The 21562-nt window shown below is 41.9% G+C and overlaps 1 protein-coding gene across 1 annotated transcript in view; it reads left to right on the forward strand.

The window, feature by feature from the left end:
• Col4a3 (collagen type IV alpha 3 chain) overlaps nt 1-21562 on the forward strand; it is a 117692-nt gene that overhangs the window by 57226 nt on the left and 38904 nt on the right. The window contains exons 5-23 of the mRNA XM_035438850.1: nt 273-317; nt 1167-1229; nt 1851-1904; nt 2854-2880; nt 3821-3898; nt 5562-5624; nt 5747-5782; nt 8994-9035; nt 9244-9321; nt 10933-10995; nt 12164-12223; nt 13435-13479; nt 14129-14182; nt 16012-16057; nt 17858-17941; nt 18243-18278; nt 19899-20063; nt 20564-20656; nt 21094-21189. Of these exons, the coding sequence (XP_035294741.1) occupies nt 273-317; nt 1167-1229; nt 1851-1904; nt 2854-2880; nt 3821-3898; nt 5562-5624; nt 5747-5782; nt 8994-9035; nt 9244-9321; nt 10933-10995; nt 12164-12223; nt 13435-13479; nt 14129-14182; nt 16012-16057; nt 17858-17941; nt 18243-18278; nt 19899-20063; nt 20564-20656; nt 21094-21189 (1228 nt within the window). The remainder of the gene's footprint in view (nt 1-272; nt 318-1166; nt 1230-1850; nt 1905-2853; nt 2881-3820; nt 3899-5561; nt 5625-5746; nt 5783-8993; nt 9036-9243; nt 9322-10932; nt 10996-12163; nt 12224-13434; nt 13480-14128; nt 14183-16011; nt 16058-17857; nt 17942-18242; nt 18279-19898; nt 20064-20563; nt 20657-21093; nt 21190-21562) is intronic.

The following is a 21562-nucleotide window of genomic DNA, read 5'->3' on the forward strand; positions in this document are numbered from 1 at the left end:
AGGGAGGAAGGGAGGGAGGATGGGAGGGAGGGAGGGAGAGAGGAGGGAGGGAGGGAGGGGAGGGAGGGAGGGAGGGAGGATATATATATGTTTTTCCCAGAAGTCATAAACATTTCACCACATGTAAAATATACCTTTTTGTTTTTCTAATCATTTTTGATATACCCAATACATAGCTGCAAAAAATGATCATTGAAATGGCAAATAACTTTATAGAATGAACATTTTTAATTATTTTTCTCTCTACTCCCTCCTCTTTTACCTATGTTTAGGGAATAACTGGATTACCGGGATTTTCAGGTCCTCCTGGACTTCCAGTAAGTAATGAGAAGTGTGTGTGTGTGTGTGTGTGTGTATGTGTATGTGTATTTATTATGTATATATATATGTATATATATATATATGTATGCATGTATGTGTGCACATTTGAATAGGTGTGTATAATGTGTATATATGTATGCATGTGTGTATAGTCTTCTGTATGTATGTATTTTTGCTATGTATGTGTGCATGTATATATATATATATGTATGTGTCTACATATGTGTGTGTATATATGTGTATGTATGTATGTCTATGTGTGTATATATGTATGTATTTGTGTATGTGTGCATGTATGAGTCCATTTATATATGTGTGTGTGTGCTCCCACTCACATGTTCATCTTAGTGAAGATATTAAAATAGTCACACATAGAAACATGTCTGACACACTCTTTAGAAGAAGAAATACACCCTAGGACTGACCATGGTGGAGTGGATTTATATGGCACATGAGCTGATAGAACAAAATAGGATGGCCCTGTTTGTAGCACAGAACAGGGACATAGTTCCCTCAATGTCTAGCCCTCTCCTCTTTCCTCCCTTCCTCTCTCACTCAGAACAGCACGTCATGTGATCCCACTTTCTGTTTTCTAGACTTTTGTTTTATCTGAAATATCCACACCTCATCCAACAGTCTTCATCTTAGCATGTTTTGTTTGCTATGATATTAAATTATATCAAAATCTACGATGTAAATTTGCTATGTAAGCATTTAAGCAACTATTTCTAGCTAATAGCCATTTAAAACCATTATCATTTCCCTTGAGTCCTGACTTTTTTGCAGGGTCCTGGACCTTGTGAAATTGCCTCTGCCTTTGTCAGTGAGTTTTGCTCTCTTTCTAGGGCATCCCAGGCCACCCTGGGCCTCCTGGGCTGGCTGGTCTACCAGGATGCAATGGTTCTAAGGTACGTCCTGCTTGCATGGATGACTAATGAGAGCATTGCTAGATGAATAAGTCAGGAAGAAGCTGTAGTGAGATAAAATGGACTTTCTGGAACACTCTTTTAATCAGAAACAACAGCATGGTTTTGAGTAGGGATTGATTCTTTCTCCTTATGCATGGTTTTAAAGGGAGTTTTCCAACCGGCTTTCACAGAAACTTAATGGCTTACTTGCATCAGAGGTTGTAGATGCCAATCAGAGACTAAAGCTTCAAGTACAAAGCTAGTGTCTGGGAAGAAAAGCCTGAGCTATGCAGGGCCCTCTTGCTTCCTGTGTGTCCTAACTTAGTCCTCCGCTCCCCTAGAAGGGTGACCACGAGCGAACTAATTACTAAAGTTCCAGAAGCAGCAATTAAAAAGTTCTTGGCACAATTAGGCTACCATTTATGCCCAATTTGAGAATCAGTAGACCCTGATCTTATTTTCAACTAAGATAATGGGTTTCTGGCCCTCAGCCCTCTGAGGAGTAGCCATCAGGAATTTGAATTAATTTGCCTAGGTTTGGAGCGGCAACTGGGGGATAGCTATCTGCATGGGATGTTCTAGCACAACTAGGAACTCTGACAAACTTTCCGTGTCTTCTAGGGTGAACAAGGATTCCCAGGCATTCCTGGGACACCAGGCTATTCGGGGTTCCCAGTAAGTTTACATCCCTAACTCCGTATCGCAGACATAAATTACTGATGAAAGTGGTCCATTCCAAGTGCCAGGCACACAAACCTCTCCTGACAGGGGTAAGGTTAACAACTTATTGGACACTAAGACAGAAAGAAAAAGATAGGAAGGAAGGAAGGAAGGAAGGAAGGAAGGAAGGAAGGAAGGAACAAAGGGATTAAGGAAGGAAGGAACAAAGAAAAGAATGAAAGAAGAAACAAAGAGAAGGGAGGAAGAAAGGGAGGGAGGGAGGGATGGAGGGAGGGAGGAAGGAAAGGTTATAAGATCAACTTTAGATATTAAGGTTTTGTTTTACTTTTGACACATCCACATAGAGATGTATAATAAACAGACTGATTGGAGGAGAGGATGTGAATTCTACCAATTCAGAGAGAGAGCAAAGAGAGCAGCGAAGGTCAGACTTCACTTCTGCATGTAACTTCTATGTCAAGGGGAATGAGCAAGGAAAGGAGAAAAGGTCCTAACAACTGAAAGTAACCCAGGAAGAGTATAGAATGGAAGCCCTAGTGAAAACTTACTTCAGGGAAGATAGGGAAGCCCCATAATGCAGAAAGGTCTGGTAATACAAGGACTGATGGATTGGTCTTAGGCAGTGACATGAACTCATTGGAAAGCAGTGCTCCCATGACAGGAAGGAACCAGGAGGCACGTATGGAACTGGGGAAATAGGTGGGAGAAGAACAGTCTGTAAATTTGCAGGCAAGATGAAGAGAGACACTGTCTGTATTAGAGGGAGGCAGAAGATGAAGAAGAAACTGTTGAAATGTAGAGATTTGAGCAAGTTGAAAGTCAGTATCACGAATGTTATGGGGCCAGCAGGGAAAAAAAAAAAAAAAAAAAAAAAAGGAAATAGAGGCAAGGTCAAATGTATGGATTTGTTTGGCCTCTGGTTAATGCATTGCTTCTTTCCCAGGGTCCTACTGGCTTGAAAGGACAAAAGGTAAGTCATTTGTCAACTACTATTACTGAAGATCTCGAACCATGTGTACAAAAAGGACTTCAATTAATTACTGAAATATAAACTATTGCAAACTGACCTCATAACCCAGGTCTTGGTGTTAATAACTCAGACACCATAGACATTAAAACATGGCACTTTCTCCTATTGAGCAAATTCCTCTGGCTCTTGACACAGACAGATCTTTGGGATGGTTATGTCATCCTTTAAGGAAGGAGAATCTAGGAGAAGGGAACTGGTCTCATGTTTGAGACTCCACATTCTAGATTAGGAATTATTACCAATTTGCATATCTTGGGAAATTATTAATTATTTCTTTTCCTCCTTATCACAGTAAGTTGTCATTTTTTTCTTTTGGAAAAATAGTACAAAAGTAGGAGGAGGAGCTTGTAAAGTCCCACCTACTGGAGGATCTGTAGGCAGCTAATGGTTTCCGGGGAAGAAGAGAGATTTTCCTCAGTGTTGTAGCTGCTGGCAAGTTTTCCATGCACCTATAAATAGCCCTGTGGCCATGATCCCACAAGAAACATGAATTAAACTTATTGGCTTACCCACACACAAAAAAATATGTGGGTGGGATAAAGACATGAAGGTTTGGGAGTCTATAATCAGCAGGAGTGTGGGAAAAATGGGGGGATAGTGAGGAGTGACTATGATCAGAATGCATTATGTATACAAGTACAAAATGTCACAATGAAACTCATCATTATGTGTGATTTACATAGGCTAACAAAAAAAGTTTTAAGAAGTTCTTTGAATCCTTCAAAAATAGAATAACTGAAAGTTTTAAAACACTTCTCTAGGTATATACATCCTCCCAGACACTCATCTTCGAGGAGATATGACCTTTAATAAACACTTAATGTGGAGCCTTTTGAAAATATAAAGTTGGTTGGGGCTGATGACTTTCTCTGTTTTCAAGGGTGAGCCTGCTCAAGGAGAAGACAGGGGATTCAATGGAAAAGGTGACCCTGGGCCTCCAGGGCCTCCAGGCTTCCAGGTATAACACTTCCAGAAGGATCTCTCATTCATATTCATATTATATCGTATTTATATTCTCTACCTACTGCCCTACCTCCCTCCTTCCTCACGGCCTCTCTTTCTTCTCGTCTCTCCCTGGCTACAATGTCCACTTCATGTGTCATTCTGACATTGACCTCACTAGGAGAAACAACAAGCTGGGATGCAAAAATGACACTGTAGACATCTTTTAATCTCTTAAGTTTCTGTCACTTGAGTCTCTTCAGGGAAGAGTTCCTCTCTCTGTGTGTATTGGCTGAAATCAAGGACAGGTTCACACCACGCGTTGACTACCACTTAAAACTGGAGTGTTAAAAGAACATCCTGGCTCCACTATTTACACAGCATCTTTAAGATTTTTATTGAAGCATGGCTCTCGCCCCTTGAACCCTGAAGAGTTTGCTCCACTGGTTCATCTGGAGCTAGCCTGGGAGTGTTCCATAATAGATCCAATGAGACATGGCTATTTGGGGCTTATGTATACTTTGTGATTCAGAAGCGCCCTTAGGTAGATATCTACTATAATTGCTGAAATTCAGGCTAATTGACCAGAAGTAACTTACCTTAGTTCAGAATTCAGTGTGGGAATTTCTGAGAAGAGATGGGATACTAGTCTCATTGAGTCGGAGTTTGAGTTAAGTCTGTGATAGCTGGTGAGCCAGGCCAACAGACCTAGGAAGCAAGGCTAAAACCGGAACAGCCATAGGAATGCAGCCAGCAGCAGTGATGAGTTTCTTAGACTGGCATGGGACAGGATGACTCTTAATACTTTGCATAAGAATAAAAGTTGCAGAAAGGAGAAAAGTGACCAGGAACATGGCTATCTACTGCCAGTGCACTTCTGTGAACTATTTATTGTTCAGGCACTAAAAACGGTGCAATGCACTTGAGGTTTCTTAGGTGCCAGTTATGTGGGACTATTTCTAGACTCTAGGGCCCAGATCAGGCAAAAACCAGTTCTAAAACTCTTGCCCTGGTGGATACGACATTTTAGTGAGTAGAGAGGAAAAAAATGTCAATTAATAACAGTACCATTTGTTACACCATAATGAATGCTAATGAGAAAAAATAGTGCCAGGAGCAAGGACAGGACCTATCAACAGGGAAGAAGGACTCCAACTTTGGCCAGACAGAGAGGGAACCCAGAGCTCCAGTGGCACAGTCAACTAATTCGAGGTACTGATCCAGTTGAGAGGGTAGCCTTCTGAGGTCAGCTGTAGAGATGAGGGGGGAAGTATAAGGAAAACTAGGCAGGAGAGCTGTGGGTGGAGCCAGCCCTAAATGAGGAGGAGAAACACTGTCTAAATACATAGGGAGGGAGGGAGGGAGGGAGGAGGGAGGGAGGGAGGGAGGGAGGGACAGGAAAGGAGAAAGAGAGGAAGAGAAAGAGAGGGGGAATAAAACCTGAAAACTGCCCAAATCAGTAATTGTTGCTGGCCATGCTCCTGTATGCAATAGCAGAAGGATGTCCAAGCTATCTGTTGCCTATAGCAACGAGGTTGGAACTTATTCTAGTTTGTTGCAGTCACTTAGAGGGGAGGCAATATGCTCTTGGGATTTCATTAAAATATCACTATATCTAACTAATGGGCTTTGGTGTTATTTGACAAGTACATTAAATTCACTCTTCTCTTAACTTCAAGGGTTTTCCAGGCCCCCCAGGTTTTCCAGGGCCTGTTGGTCCACCAGGTCCTCAGGGAGATTTTGTGAGTATGAAGTCCCTGCTGCTATGCATTCTCAATGTACACATTAATGATAGCAAAATGTTTTAGAGCACTCTGTGGCTGGGTGTGATTCCTGCTCTAACTTTTGCTTACATCTCTTGTAGGGTTTTCCTGGTGCTGTGGGACCCAGAGGACCAAAGGTAAGTCTACATTCCTAAGTTGTAATAGTCAGAGCATCCTAGACAGCCCAGAAGCTTAGCAGACCACTGTGGGTACCTCCCCAGGATCACAGGAGTCCCAGCAGGAAAGGGGACAGGACCAGCAGTAACTTAATCCCTGACTCAGAACACTGGGAAAAAGCCAGGGTTTCTCATGTAACCCTTCTTTTTCTCATCAGTTCTTGTAGTGAGCTACTTTGCAAAATCCATGTGATCCCATGTGACTAAATGAAGGGTGACGGTGTGTGGTCTTTAATCTGGGCACGTTAGGTGCTTCTATTAAAAAAAAATCAAAGGGTTTAAGGATAGAAATGTTGAAAGAATAAAATAAAATCAAATGAAATTAAAATTTTAAGGTGTTGAATGAAGGTGAGCCTCACCAAGGGAGTATGACTAAGCACTGTTTCTTATTGATACTAATGACCTGGTGCACAGGAAAAATGGGCTCTCGCGGTTAGTACTTCATTGATGGATGCACATAAGCATTCTCTGTCCCTGTGCCCCCTCCCCTGCCCCTCTTTTTCCCTCTTCCTCTGTATCTCATGGGTTCAGTTTATGTGGATGGCAGCTGAGGCCTGAAATCTCTTGATTCCCCTGCAGTTTTCTACATTAATGGGACCGAGGCTGTGGCAGCTGCTTTTCTCATTATTGCAGCCAAGTCCCTGACAAAAGCAATTTGAGGAAAGAAAGGCTTCTTTGAGCTCAAAGTTTGGGGGTACAGTCCACCAAGTGGGAGGTCATGGCAGCAGGAACATGAAGCCGGCCATGCTGCAGCCATAGTCAGAATACGACTGCTCAGGCCTTCTAGCCCCAGTCAGCCTAATTCAGGGACATGCCCAAGGGTCACCGCCATGGTGACCCCAAATCCCATCAAGATGGCAATCAAGGTTAACTACCACACTCAACAGTCACACACTCACGAGCATAGAAGTGAAATGATACTTGGGGACAGTAGCATGGGAGGGGTAGAACCAACCCAAAGTAAATATGCATGGAAATGCCACAAGGCAATGTTACTTTGTATGTTAATTTACAAAGAAAAGCCACAGTCCAGCAGAAACTTTTTCTAGAAACGAAATGCCAGTTAAACAATGATTAAAAACATATCTCCAGAGCAAAGATTCACTGTTGCTGGAAGATTGTTTGAAGCAGAAATGGCACATTCTAAACTAGGAGATATCCACATACAATGTATTGTTTTATGTATATTGTCACTACATGCACACTTCTACACGGCGACCCTAGGCTGTTTCCATAGAAAAAGCTGCAATGTGGAAAAAATTGATTTTACATTATGAACATTTTGTAAAGGTTTTCCTCCATGTTTCTTAAGAGAGTTAATTAGTAAGATAAAGACACTGGATCACATTTATAAGACTGTTTCATATCATCTTTACTATGAAAACCATTAAAACAAGAATAAACTGCCCTCGGAAGAGTTCTATAAAAGATACTGCTTCAAACATTGAGTTAACCATTGTTATAGTCTGATTTCAGTTGCATTAATGAATTGCTACAGACTGGGTAGAAATGTATTCCTTATCTCGATAAGGAGTCCAATGTCAAGGGGATGTATCAGGGTTTTTCCTTTCCTTTTAATTTTACTTTTACTTTTACATTTATTTCTTTATTTGTAGAACATACATGACATGGAACATGTGTGAAGGACATAGGACAGCTTGAGGGACTCAGTTCTCTCGTTCCACTATGTAGGTGTGAGCAATTGAAGTCAGATGGCCAGCTTTCGGGAAGGTATCTTTACCCACTGAGCCATTTTGATAGTTCCTTTGTAAAGGAGTCCCTGCAGAGTACAGAGAAGTACAGACACCATATGACGAAACAGAATGACATATGCAGAAGGCTCACTTTCCTCCCCCACAACTCACTATTCCCTGAGTCCAGGAATGAACTAATCGGCTCATTTTTAACAGTCCTACCCAGACCTACCTCTTAATAATGGTTTTAGATTTCCTCATTAGCTGTGGGTGTTCAGACCACAACAGCCATTGTTGATGAATGGAAAATATTCACCTAAAGTTATCTCATGTCACAAAATTAATACAGACGTGGCATGGCTGGCTTTCCACTCTTGGCTTTTCTGACTTGAATTGCAAGATCTTGAAGTTCAGTTACTCATCCTCTTATTTTTAGCATGGCAAAAGTAGAGCATCAGGAAACGAAGCCGCCAGTAAAGGAAGTCAGGTAGCCAGGAAGTTAAGGGCTCACCAGGAAACAGCCTGCCAATGGGATCAAAACCAGACAGTGGCTTAGCCAGAGAAATTCCCTCTGTACTGGCTTCCACTCCCCTCCCCCAACACTTGTGATATCCGTTATAGTCAGTGAGTTTCCAGTTTCCTGAGTCCCCAATCCTCTACCTTTAAAAGAAACACATTGCTGTTCTTAAAAAATGTAATATAGCTTTATAATTTCAAAACTAACATAGACATATGTCTTCACTTACAAAGACTGGAACTTTAATGAGTTCCAATTATTCATATTTATTTGTTTATTTATTTATTTATTGGGTTTTTTTTTGAGACAGGGTTTCTCTGTGTAGCTTTGGAGCCTATCCTGGCACTGGCTCTGGAGACCAGGCTGGCCTGGAACTCACAGAGATCTGCCTGCCTCTGCCTCCCGAGTGCTGGGATTAAAGGCGTGTGCCACCAACGCCCTGCCTCATATTTATTTTTTAAACACAATGTTTGTATACAAGGGGGTTCAGTAAAGAAACTGTTCCATTATTAGAGTGAAGAAAGAGAGAAAAAATATCCAGAGGCACCTGGAATAGTCCACAGCAAAGAAAAAAGATAGCAGACTAGACATAGCCAAGAGAGGGAGAGGGCAAGAGACAATAGTGGAGATAGTTGAGATAGCAAGAGATTGCTGGGGGGGGGCACTCTGTCTTCATAGAGAGAACAAACAGGAAGGAGGGAATCCTGAGGAGGCGAAAGGGCCTTTGAAATGTCAATTACTTGTGACTGAGGATCCTACTCTGGGCTCTGATATGTAACCACAGTACCATGTCAGTGGAGCCCTGCAAGAGAAATGACTCCTTAGGGGACATTTCACAAGTTCCTGAAGAATGCTGGCTTTTATATATAACATTCAGAAAACCTTCTATAGTCCCCCTGAACTCATTTCTAGCCATATGGACTTCCTGAGACCTACAGTGGCATTTCATGTTGTCTTGCAGGGTCATATGGGCGATTACGCCATAGGACAAAAAGGAGAAAAGGTAATTGACGTACTACAGTATGTGTGAGTGGGTCCGAAGACGTAAACTCCCAGGTGTACTTGCTTCTATTCGCTGGCCATTTTGAAATGAGTGCTTCCAATTGGCTGTTTTGTTGTGTATGAGGCAGAAGTTAAAACAGTCCTTTGAGAGAGCAGAACTGTTGCATTGATGTTGGGTGGTTCTCATTCTCTGCTGTACCTGTCTTTAGGGTGTGGAAGGATTAACAGGACCTCCTGGGCCACAAGGAACTGTGATTGTTACACTCCGCCACCCATACAACAAATCGGTAAGGCTGTAGCTCTGTGACTACAGTTGTGCCTTTGCTACTGGAAAGACATCTTGATGATTCCTCTTCTCTTTTAGAAGCTCCATCACGAGCTCTCTTCATCCTAGTTCCCCCGCTCCTGGCCAGCCTGAACATCTAGGTTTAATTCCCCCCAATATCTTTCATGGTGAAGGATGGAAAACTTAAATGGGGAAGTAGAGGCATGTGACTCCAAGACAGCAGCAGCCAGATTCCATTCACCCTTCTTCCCTCTTCCTTCCCATTGTCCCTAACACAGTATGTGTGGCCTTAATACAATGGGACGGCAATGACCTATGGACAGGGTAGAGGCATACTACCATCTAACAGGACCCTGTGCATGGCCATTGCAACCCCAAGGACACATCCAGTCTTCGCCAAGTATGCTGCTCCATGTCATTATGACAATGATCGATTTTTGTTCCTGTAAAGGGATGACTAAGAGGGCTGGGATATGGAGCTGAGCTAACTGAATGCTTAGGAAATGAATCCACAGTGGCATAAAGCCATCCAGCCACACGCCTGGCCTTGGACAGCCTGGGGGGGGGGGGTTGTAAATAAAGAACTCAGATGGTTTCGAACTAAAGCTGGTTTGGCAATTAAATAAATGTAATATAATTTGATCCGAAGGATATGTTTTTTATTTCACTCTCAGCCCAAGTTTTACTGCTAAAACATATACACGCGGGTGCAGTTTCCACCTCTCACAACAGTTCCTTTTCCAAGGGCTCAAATTACTTCAAAATTCCCAAAGATGCATAGATAGATTGAGAAGCTGTCTTTTGGGGTACTTCGAGCACTCCATGGAGTTCTTTTAACATCATCTCCTACACCAATGAGGCAAGTTAAAGTACAGGAAAGAGCAAGTGAACAGTAACATCTGTGCTTGGTAGGCAGGCAAAAGACTATCAAGTAGATCATTTTACTATTCCTGATATTCATTAAACAGATGAGTGGATTTAAGGTCAGTGCCCAGACCTGTACTGTTGTTTAAGGGTTGATAACATGCTAGGTAATACTTGTCCCATCCTTGGGGTGCTGGTGCCAGTGCCAGGGCTTAGATCCAGGGTCCAGGTGCTCTCCTGATGTAACCCCCAAGCACAAAGGCACATTTTAATTAAGGACGTAGCACATCTTCACCAAAGGTGACAGAATGTTTTGAAAACCATCAGTAATCATAACTGCATTCTGACCTTAAAAGAATTTAGAAGTTTGAGCTCTACCAAATGCCATGTGCTTTTTGGTTTTCCTGTGTCATCTATTTTAATTAACTATAGTGGTTGATTAGAAACAGGGTTTTAGAAGAACTCTGATCTTACACCTTTATTGGCTATCAAATGTAATAGTAACTGGCAAAGAATATTTCTACTTGGGATACACAAAGGATACTTTTTCTAGGTTACAACAGTATTAATGTGAGATCATGCATAAAATGTGAAAGATGAGAAACAAGAAGAGCCCTTGTGCTGTTGTCATGAGTCCCAACACTGGTTTCACACCTAGTTTCACCAGACAGATGGTATTTCCAAACGTAACTGGTCTAATCTTATTTGATTGGTTTGTGATAGTGACCTTGAACTGTATGTATGACAGGACTTCAAGGGGGAGAAAGGAGATAAAGGAGATATGGGTGAACCTGGACGTCCTGGACCCCCGGTAGGTCATTTTAAGTCATTTTGTTCCTGTGACACATAAAACAGAACCTTAGTCCATACTGCTAAGATTATGTTTATTCCTCGACAGTTTTATACTGGAATACAATGTATCTTGATTAGATCCACCCAAGACTCCCCTCTCCCACTCCTGCCACTCCTCTGGACACGCCCCCATCACCTTCTTGCCTTATTCTTTATCAGTAATCCAGAGTCCAATTACTGCAATCTTTATCCTTATTTTGATGAATGCTCAACCTTTAAATGTCATTAACTAAAACACAGAGCCCAGGAATATTCTAGAATTGTCTTGAGGTCTTTTCTAGGTGAAATCTGTTATTTTTTAAAAATACTTTACTTTTATTTTATTTGAATATATGTCTGTGTGAGAATATCAGATTTTAAAGTTACAGACAGTTATTAGCTGTCGTGTGGGTGCTGGGAATTGAACCCAGGCCCCTTGGAAGAGCAATCAGTGCTCTTAACCACTGAGCCATCTCCCCAGCCCCTCTGTGTTATTTTTATGTCTGACTTGCCAATAGCACCTGCTTTGCATATCTATTTAAAATGAATCCTGACTTTAACATAATATTTTTATTGATTATTTGGAAATTTCACCTAATGCATCCCAATCACATGTACTTCCCAGTCCTCCCAGGTCCACCCCTGACCCTTATGACATCCCCCCAAAACAAAAGAAGAAAAAAATACCAAGTCCAAGAACACTGGAACCCGGTCAAACTCCCAGTGACCAGGCCCTTAAAGAAAACTGAGCCAGGCTGTGGCAGTGCACACCTTTAGTCACAGCACTCGGGAGGCAGAGGCAGACGGATCTCTGTGAGTTCAAGGCCAGCCTGGTCTAAAAGAGCTAGTTCCAGGATGGTCTCCAAAGCCACAGAGAAACCCTGCCTCGAAAAACCAAAGAAAAAGAAAAGAAAACTGAGTCTTTTCCCTACCCAAACTCCTGCCAAAAGCCAGCAACTATGAATAACTACACCTCAGCATTCCTACCACAAATTTTAATATAAAACTAATTCTTATGATAAGATTTTTCTTTTATACTCTTTAATTTTGAATATGGCCAGCAGAAGGGACAAATTATTTTTTAATCAATGAAAGTACAAAAATCAGGAAGTGCATTTCCAAAGCTTTTAATATCTCTGATCATACAGGGGCCACCTGGAGACTCCTACGGATCAGAAAAGGGTGTTCCTGGAGAGCCTGGTCCAAGGGTAAGTTGGCGATTCAGCACCATGTCAGCCCAAGGAGGGAGGGACTTGGGACTCTTTGGGTTGCAGAGTGAGATGCTCCAACTCGCAATGTTTTTTTTTTGTTTGTTTGTTTTGGGGTTTTTTTTTTAAATGTTTTTAAGTTTAGATAGATGGAATTTATTTTTCCAAGTATCTGAAAAGTTCAACCCTAAAACAAGCTCCAGGGACTTCAGAATCTGAAAGCTGGGGCAGGACTCTCCTCTAGGCACCAGTTCTAGTCTGTCCGATAAATGATGATATTCTGTGAAGGGGGAAAGGAATGAGGTACAACCCCAGACAACTTCAGGCTAATGACATGTAAGAAGACAACACACACACACACACACACACACACACACACACACACACACACACCTATTGAAAACTCCAGAGGTTCAATTGGATTGGCCTAGCTTGCTCATGTGTCTCACTCTGCAGCAATGGCTGTGGCCACAGGGGTCAGGTCCCTGATTGGCTAGGCGTGGGCTCCTGGGAATGATAGCACAATAGAAGCAGCCTGAGTGGAGACAGAACACAGCATGTATGTAGTGTGTCTGGAAGTGTTATACTGAGAACACAGAAGCAAGCAGGACCCACTTCCCCATTCAGCTACATTTTGGAAGATTTAAACAGACACATCATGTAAAAACTCTAAAAAGCATGGGTTGAAGAGAAGCAAGTGGAGTAGGGATGTTCAAAGAAAACTGATTCAAGCTTGCCTGATTTTAAATTCTATCAGAAAGGGTCCAGACCACAATATTTCACCTAAAGGCATGTCTTCTCAGACACCACAATATTTAAATATTTATCTAGGATTTAAGAAATTACATTTCAAATCAATAATTGTAAACATTTCCTTCTCTCTAAATTCTTTGTTTACCTCTCTGCTTGGTACTTCCCTGAGTCTCCTTCCAGTATCAGGATGGGACAGGAACTCCACTCAAAGCTTAGCCATCCTCTCCTCTCCCTCCCTTTGACTCTAATCACTGCTCCTACCTAGCTTCCGCCTTCCCTGTAAGAGATGCCCATCACCTGTAAGGTTAGGAGTCTTACCTTAAGAGATCATGCAGTGAGGAACCTCCCTGGGGGCTTTCTTTCCTGTTGTCAACAGGAGATTGTACCATGGATATTTTCTATGTCTACTGTCGTCAATCTGTTTAACTTATAGTTAAACTTCAGTGGTTTTGTTTTAGGGAAAACCTGGAAAAGATGGTGCTCCTGGCTTCCCCGGCACTGAGGTAAAACATATCTGTTGATATATCATGGAAGCAGTAGTGATAGTAGATGGATATTGATAGTAGATAGAAGGATATTGAGAGTCATCAGGTGAAGGTCAACTGAACACACTTAACACTATGCCAGACACAGAAGGACCGATACTGCTCAATCTTCTCAGACACAGTATGTACAGCAGCAATTCTCTCAGAGTAAGAGAGTAGATATCAGGGGCTATGAGCTGTAGTGAGTTGGAGGGACAAGACGTGGTTAGTCAGTGGATGCAAAAGTTCCATTTACTCCCAGGCACAGTCTCACAGTAAGGTAACTCGAATCAACAATGGTGCATTGCCTACTTGGAAATAGTTAAGAGGATTTTTAATACCATAACAAAATGATAGACAATGGAGGGGGGCGGTTGCCCTAGTTCCATGACCTGGTCAATACATGAAGTACACAATCTAGTAGATACACTGTGACTATACAGTCAATGTGATCTCGAAACATCACATTGTATACCAAATGTTTGTACGACTATTACGTATTGACTTTGAAAATAAATCTTAAATATTTTAAAATTAGGTAAGTTCAGACTGCACATGTTTCATTGAGATGCAATTGACTCATGTCCTCTAATCTACTGCCTACTCTAATCTTTTACCTTTTCTCTAGGGAGCCAAGGGCATCAGGGGCTTTCCTGGATTAATGGGTGAATCTGGCATTAAGGTAACATCCTCTCTTCAGTCTTTTCCAACTGGTTGGGCATCACCTACCTTCACAGTAAGAAGGAATTGCAATCTCAGGCTTTATAAAAATACATTAGGCGATATTGAATTGAAGTACATGTTTTGGATCTGTCTTCTGAGGTTTCCACATATAACGGAAGCTGCTAGTATTACTGAGCATTTCATTTGCCCAGCTGAATACTTCTCAGATATTACTACTCCATCCAAAAGTTGTTCCTGGGAAATGGGTGTGAGTCCCATTTCACAGATGAGAAGGTTGTCTTTGTGAAATACATGGCAGGCTTTTGTGGACTCTCTTCCCTTCCTCGGCACCTTTGACAGTGGTTACTTTTCCTGTGAGTGTGTGTGATCCAAGATCTCACTCATTGTGGCTCACAGATCCCGTCCAGTCTGTCTTACTAAATTTCTATCTCCTTTAGATTGTTGTTGTTGTTGTACTGATTTTTGTTTCACTTTTATTTATTTATTGGGGGAAGGCCTATGAGCCAAAGCTCACTGGTAGAGGTCAGAAAGGACTTGTTGGGAGCTGCTTCTCTCTTCTACCATGTGGGTTCAGGGAATCAAACTTAGATTGTCAGACTTGATGGCAAGCACCTTCACCCATCAAGCCATCTTGCCTGCCCATATGTATTGCTTTTTTTAAAAAAAAATTATATTTTTATTAACAAAGTATTGAGATTCAAAGCTGTGACTTGACCTTTAGCCAGGAATCTAAGAGGGTCACGGAGTGAAATGTGATCACTGGATAAATATGTGCAGTGAGAACTATGGACGCTGACCAGACATTCTGTCAGCCCTGTGGCTCCTCTTGGCTCTTCCCCCTGCCTCTCCCTCTAACAGTGCTGGTTATCACAGTGCTGTCTGTGCCTTTGGAGAGCAAGCTGGTTCACTCTTGGGTTAGACACGGAGATTCCCCGAGGAATAATATAAACTTATTTTGTGGATCATTGATAGTAGTTTGAAAAGAAAGGAAAGACCTTTGTGATTTTTTTAAATCATATTTATTTGAATGCCTGAGAGTAAATAATAAAAGGAGCCAGGAAAAATTCTTGGCTGTTAAGCATATTTGCCTAGATGAAAGGACAGAGAAACATTTAAGATGGCTCTCAAGGAAGAGATAAAGCCCTGCTCTGTGTAGTTGAAGTTGACACTAGCTGGCTCGGCTTTCTCTCTCTCTAGTGAAGTATCAGGTCCCTATGAGGAGGCTATCAGAAAAGGCCCACAGTAGCTGTGATCCATCTGGTCATCTGAGGTCATGTAGTCTGGACCCTGGGACCTCAGCCTGGGTCATGTATCCCTGAAAAGTCCCAATCAGCTAACTGGGTACTGTATTCTATACCACCTGCTTCTGATATGCTGCCATTGTTCACAAATAATTCACAAATGCAAAGATGTGTGTTCAGATTCAATGTTTGCCTTTTAATAGTCAGTCCTGGAAGAATTTTGGATGGCCCTCTTGAAACAAAGGATACACTGACCATTAACTACAACCTTGACCTGGCTATACATATACAGTCTGTGTGAGAATGTGGACATGCATAGCATGTGACCATTCAGTAAAGGGGACAAGAGGGAAGGAGAAGAACAGACAAGCTAACATCCCCTTCTTCCCAGCCTTGTAGACAAACTCCACCTAGACAAGGGCTGGTCAAGGAGATGACTTAAAGGCAATGCCCCTGTAATCTGGTTTGCATCTTAAACCTAAATGACACAATATTGACTATTGACTTATTGTCAAACCTTGCATTTTGTTTCTTCACTATGCTGCATTGGGCTTGTATATTCATCTGCAACTGTCTTTCTGTACAGGGATGGAAAGGAGACATTGGCCCTCCAGGATTTCCTGGTCCAGTAAGTGTAACCAGAGATAACAACATCAAGTTCCTTCAAGCACTGAGCAAGTTTTAAATCAGCATTTCTCATTCGCTGTTATGACGAATATGAATTTACATTTTTATCAAGCCAAGGCAAAAACTAGTTGATGTCATTATTTACCCATTTGGCAATAGATAAATATTTCTATTTGATTATGTTTGAGTCCTAGAATGTGCTAATAAAGCCCATTTTGGACTCAGAACAAGAAAAAATAAACCTTAGCTTCGTCAGTTTGTCCAAGGTGATCCTGTGTTCTCAAAGCGGAATAAGAAGGCTGCTGAGTACCTAGGGACAAGAGAGCCTGGTCCTTCCTTAAGCATGGCCCACTTTTAACAGCAGGCAGCTGCAGCTCAGTCATAGGCTTCGGGCAGGTCAGCAGGAACCAGTCCTTACAACCCAAGCTCCACTGCACTGGGAACACCACCCTGCCTAGCACAGACATGAATCTGATGACACTGCAGGGCTCATGAGAAGAATGGGAGTGCCTGCTAGCTCTCAGTTCCACTCATTTTTCCAAAGCAGTCAGTCTCTTAGCCAGTGTGCTGAGCAGTGTTTGTATGTCGAACTGTACAAGCTGTACATGACCCGGGATGGCAAGAGTCATGGGATGCATCTCATTTAAAAAACGTAATTCTCAAGGCTGGAGAGAAGTTAAGAGTCCCTACTGGTCATTCAGGGGACCTGAGTTGGACTCTTAGCACCCACCCTTGGCAGCACATAATCACCTGTGACCCCAGCTTCAGGAGATGCGAGCCTCTAGCCACGTTTGGAAGCTGCACCTCCATGCACATAACCGCACACACGAGTGCACATGCGCGTGTGCTCACACACACACACACACACACACACACACTCTCTCTCTCTCTCTCTCTCTCTCTCTCTCTCTCTCTCTCTCTAAATAAGTGAGCTGCTGAAGAGATGATTAGAACTTAAGAAAAAGCCGTTAAATGGCTTGGCTGCCAGCACAAACATAGTGGTTCATAACTATCTGTAACTCCAGTTCCAGGGCATCCAATGCCCTCTTCTAGTCTCTGGGTGCCAGGCACTTAAGTGGTACACACACATATATGCAGGAAAACCCTCACATACATAAAACAAGTTGTTTTTTTTAAATGCAGCTCTCAGACCCCCAAGCTACATAACTTAACTCACTGAATGAAAGTGGGTCCCAAAAGTCTGTATCTTTCTATTTCAGATGCAAGTCACCCCCCAAAAAAACTTTTGTGGAATTGCTAGGAAAATCATAAGCTACAGTAGAGACCAATATCTGGCAGCTGTACAAATAATATTGTGGAACTTAGGGTGATCACTATTACATCATTGTTATTGGTAACTTTTGTAATGTAATATACAAGGCCTAAATAAAGGCTCTTGTTATTTTAGTTTTTAAGTCAACAAATATATAAATGTGTTAGTTGACTCAGATTATAAAATGTATTTCTAGGGCTAAGGATATAGCCCTATGGCCCAGTGCTTGCATGCACAAGGCCCTGAGTTTGATTCCCATCACAGAAAGATTTTTTAAAAAAGTAACTAAATTAAATGTAGTTCTAGCTGAAAGCCTGTGATATAAATAATGATATCAGAATAGTCATCTTTGTCTATACATTTAAGCATTGTATGGGCATGGCCAATATTTCTGCTAATATAAAAACCTCTGAAATCAGGAAAACAAGAAAATTCCTTTTTAGGCCAAAATGAAGAGACTGAAGTAAGCGGGGTTGGCGAACAGTCCTCCAGTAACTTTCCTATTTATTCTTTGCCTTCTTCTTTAAGACAGTATATTATGATGTGTCGTACCTGGAAAAGGGAGATCAAGGAATACCAGGCCCACCTGGGCCCAAAGGTGCCCGTGGCCCACAGGGTGAGGATACACTTCTTCCCAAATCCTTTACCATCATTGCTCTGTCTTTCTTTCAAAGTGATGAGCAGTATTCTTTATAGAACTATGAGTTTCCAGGGGAAGGGGGAGGGGAATTCCTACTTAAATAAGTGGAAGTATTTTTTGTGTTTCCAATTTTCATATTTTACATGAAAATTTTGTGTAAGTGGTATACCTTAAAAGTTGAATGGCTACTATAATGATGTCCTCATAGAAGATTTAAACAGTGGATGGGGAGTACCTATAACTTTGCAAGCAATTAATTGGTATAATGTATTCCCAGGTCCTAGTGGTCCACCTGGAGTTCCTGGAAGTCCTGGTATGTTTGTGTTTCTTTGAGTACCCATGAGAAAATGCTATTAAAATGGGAAAAACCACTGTTTTTTCAAGTTCATATTATTTATAAAAGACAAATTTCCATTTATTAATCTAAATGAGTTTCTGGCTTAACAAATATAACGCAGTGATATTTGTGACCACTTGTTTAAGTAGGCAGTGGCAGGCATTGAAAAAAACTGATAAAGTGACTCTCAAGGATTTTAAGTGTAAGCATATGACTTTGGGGTATGAGCAGGAGCCCTGATCCTCAGAGGTGGCACAAAGGTAGAAAAACATTGATGTCACAGCAAGAAGGTTGGTTGAAAATAACCATTTTTGTTAAATAATACAAGATCTACAGGGATACCTACATTATAATGAAACTTTTTCTGTAAAATTGTTTTTGTTTTTTGCTGGATTTTTTGCTTGCTTGTTTTTGATGTTGTTGTTTGGCTTTGTTTGGTTTGGTTTGTTGTTTGGTTAGGTTTTGTTTTGTTTTCAAGATAGTTTCCCTGTGTAGCTCTGGCTATCCAGGAACTCTCTTTGTAAACCAGGCTGGCCTCGAACCCACAGAGATCCGCCTGCCTCTGCCTCCTGAGTGCTGGAATTGAAGGCATGAGCCACCATATTTGACACTTTTTCTGTAAAGTTTTACATTTTCATCTCTGCATCATTTGCACCTTTACCCTCCAGGGGATAAAGACTAACATTAGAGATGTGCTCACAAGAACCGATCAATGGTGACTGTGCCATGTTCTTTTAAAAGGAAGCAAATTTAACAGACACAGAAACTGACAAATATTGTGTGTGCCTGTAGACACCTGCTACATACACACATGTATATACACTTATGTATACACGTTAGCGGTGGGTATCTCCTGAAGCTAGAATGAGCAGCATCCAGATAAAGGCTCAAGAAGACGTCCTTCTCCATCCCAAGCCCCTAAGGAAAGAATTTCTCCTTTAAGAAGGTAGTGAACAGAAAATTACAAGATTCTGAAGGAGATAATGATCAGAAGGATTTGGTTTTAGACTCAATTAACAACCCAGCTGGTTTCTTAGCCCTTTGGTGGTGATATCACTCCTCCTAATAATTCAATTGTTTATGAGGCAGAAGTTCAAGATGGCCTCTCATCGCAACATGCTGACTTAGTAGAGTTGGGTCTATACCATCTCACCTAGCGTCTCTACTCAGATATGTCTGCCCTTTCCCCACCTTTTCATAGTGGAAATACATCTTAATTACAGCTTGTTCTTTCTCAATTGGGGGTGCCAAAATTAAGCATTCTCTACTCTCTAATTTAAAAAAAAATCCATAAAATAACACACGTGCAAGAACTCCTCACAAGTCTTTGTACATGAAGTCTACAGCGCAGCCCAGACCCTGTTTCTGCTCCTTATAATGAATTGGAATGGGCTGTTTTGCATATCGTCTTAGTATGATGTAATCTAACAAGGCCACCAAGGAAGGAAGGATAGTCACTTTTTATTTTACATGCTTTATGTAGCTATCAATGGTATAACTCCTGTAAATAAGAATATATCTTTCTGTTTCCAACTGAAATATAAAAATATTCATCAGAAAAAAATTGTAACACTACAAATGGCTCTTTTTTCCAAGGACCATCAAGGCCTGGCCTCAGGGGACCCCCTGGACAGCCAGGCTTGAAAGGAAGCAAAGGCGAGAGAGGACTCTCTGGAAAAGACACTATGGGCCCTCCGGGGCCCCTGGGCTGCCCTGGTTCACCAGGTCTGCCAGGCCCACCAGGACCTCCAGGACGTCCAGGTAAAGATATAAAATGGAGTATTTAGGAGTTCATTGTCCTATGGCAGATAGGTGACACAGAACTTCCTAAGAACAACCACTCAAACCAATCTAAACACAGACAGTCACATATGCCTGTGTATAACCCTAGAAAGTCTAAGTGAAACAAAACACCTTTGTAAGCTGGCCGGCACGTGTTTATCAGTTGTAGGTAAGCTTCTAAAGGTTCGTCTTCCTCCAACAGGACGGAGGAAATGCATGTTAAATCATATGTATATTGAAAATTTGCTTTCCGAAGAACGCAAATAAAAATCAACTGAGCGTGTGTGTGTGTGTGTGTGTGTGTGTGTGTGTGTGTGTGTGTGTGTGTGTGTGTGTGGTGGCAGTGGTGTTGTTGTTTTGTGTTGTGTCAGTGTTGATCATTGAACCCAGGGCCTCATGCATCTCTTGCTTGTCAGACAAGCAGTCTAACCACTGATATACCCAGACAAAAACTGATCTTTGATGGTGTCTTTTCCTAGGTAACATTGTTTTTCACCCGGGTCCACCTGGTGACCATGGAGTGCCAGGCAATATAGGACCTCCAGGAGACCCAGGAATGGATGGGCCCAAAGGTTTGTTCAAACCCAGTGTTATTCTATTTAAAAAGCCCGCTTCCATAACTGATTTTTTTCCCTATCCAAGCAGCAGTGATCTCAACTAGTCAGAGAATGACTTCTTTTTCAAACGAATTACCTAGAAGTATCCACTTATCTGTCAATCGGTAACCCATTAGCCATGCAATGAATTGCTGGCTAACCCTAAATGAGAGTCTATCCTACCTGCACAGGGAGAAACTGAAACAGAAGATGCTTTGTGTAGATTTTTCGGCTTTCCTCTCTCAAAGAGTCATAGCTAACAAGAGAGTATATAAGGAAATGTAAATTAACACAGTGATTAGTTTCACAACATTTAAAAGATGTTGCAATAAATGCTGGTGGGTGGGAACTACCTGTCCTTTCTGACCAGTCTGTGTGGCTTGGAAACCGATGCATGCACTGTCCCAATGCAGGAGAACCAGGCCTTCCGTGTACACAGTGCCCTGGCATCCCAGGGCCCCCTGGTCCCCCTGGATTTCCAGGATTGGATGGTGTCAAAGGAATCCCAGGTATGGACAGTTTGCTTGAAAATTTGTGACTTTGTAAGGACAGGAAAGTAAATAGGCTGTGGCCAAAATCTCATAAGCCTGGCATCTTTTTCCCAGTTTCATTTGGGTAGCTGCATTCTAGTGAAGGCTCTTCCCACCTGGGAATTGTAAAGATGTCCTGCAGGAGACCCAGAGATTGCCAAATACACAGCCCGCCAGTCCACTTTTGAGAGAGTCCAGGTTATATTCAGTATTTATTTTTCTTGTAAGCATGTGAGTGCAATAAAAAATTAGCAGCCATATGCACAGCTCTGGGGGTGATAGTAGTAAGAGAGCCTGAAGGACACATTTAAGAGGCCTGTCAGTCACTCGGCCTATTATACTCCAGCATTTT

The sequence above is a fragment of the Cricetulus griseus genome, chromosome 2 (genome assembly GCF_003668045.3).
Source record: "Cricetulus griseus strain 17A/GY chromosome 2, alternate assembly CriGri-PICRH-1.0, whole genome shotgun sequence".
NCBI classification, from domain to species: domain Eukaryota; kingdom Metazoa; phylum Chordata; class Mammalia; order Rodentia; family Cricetidae; genus Cricetulus; species Cricetulus griseus.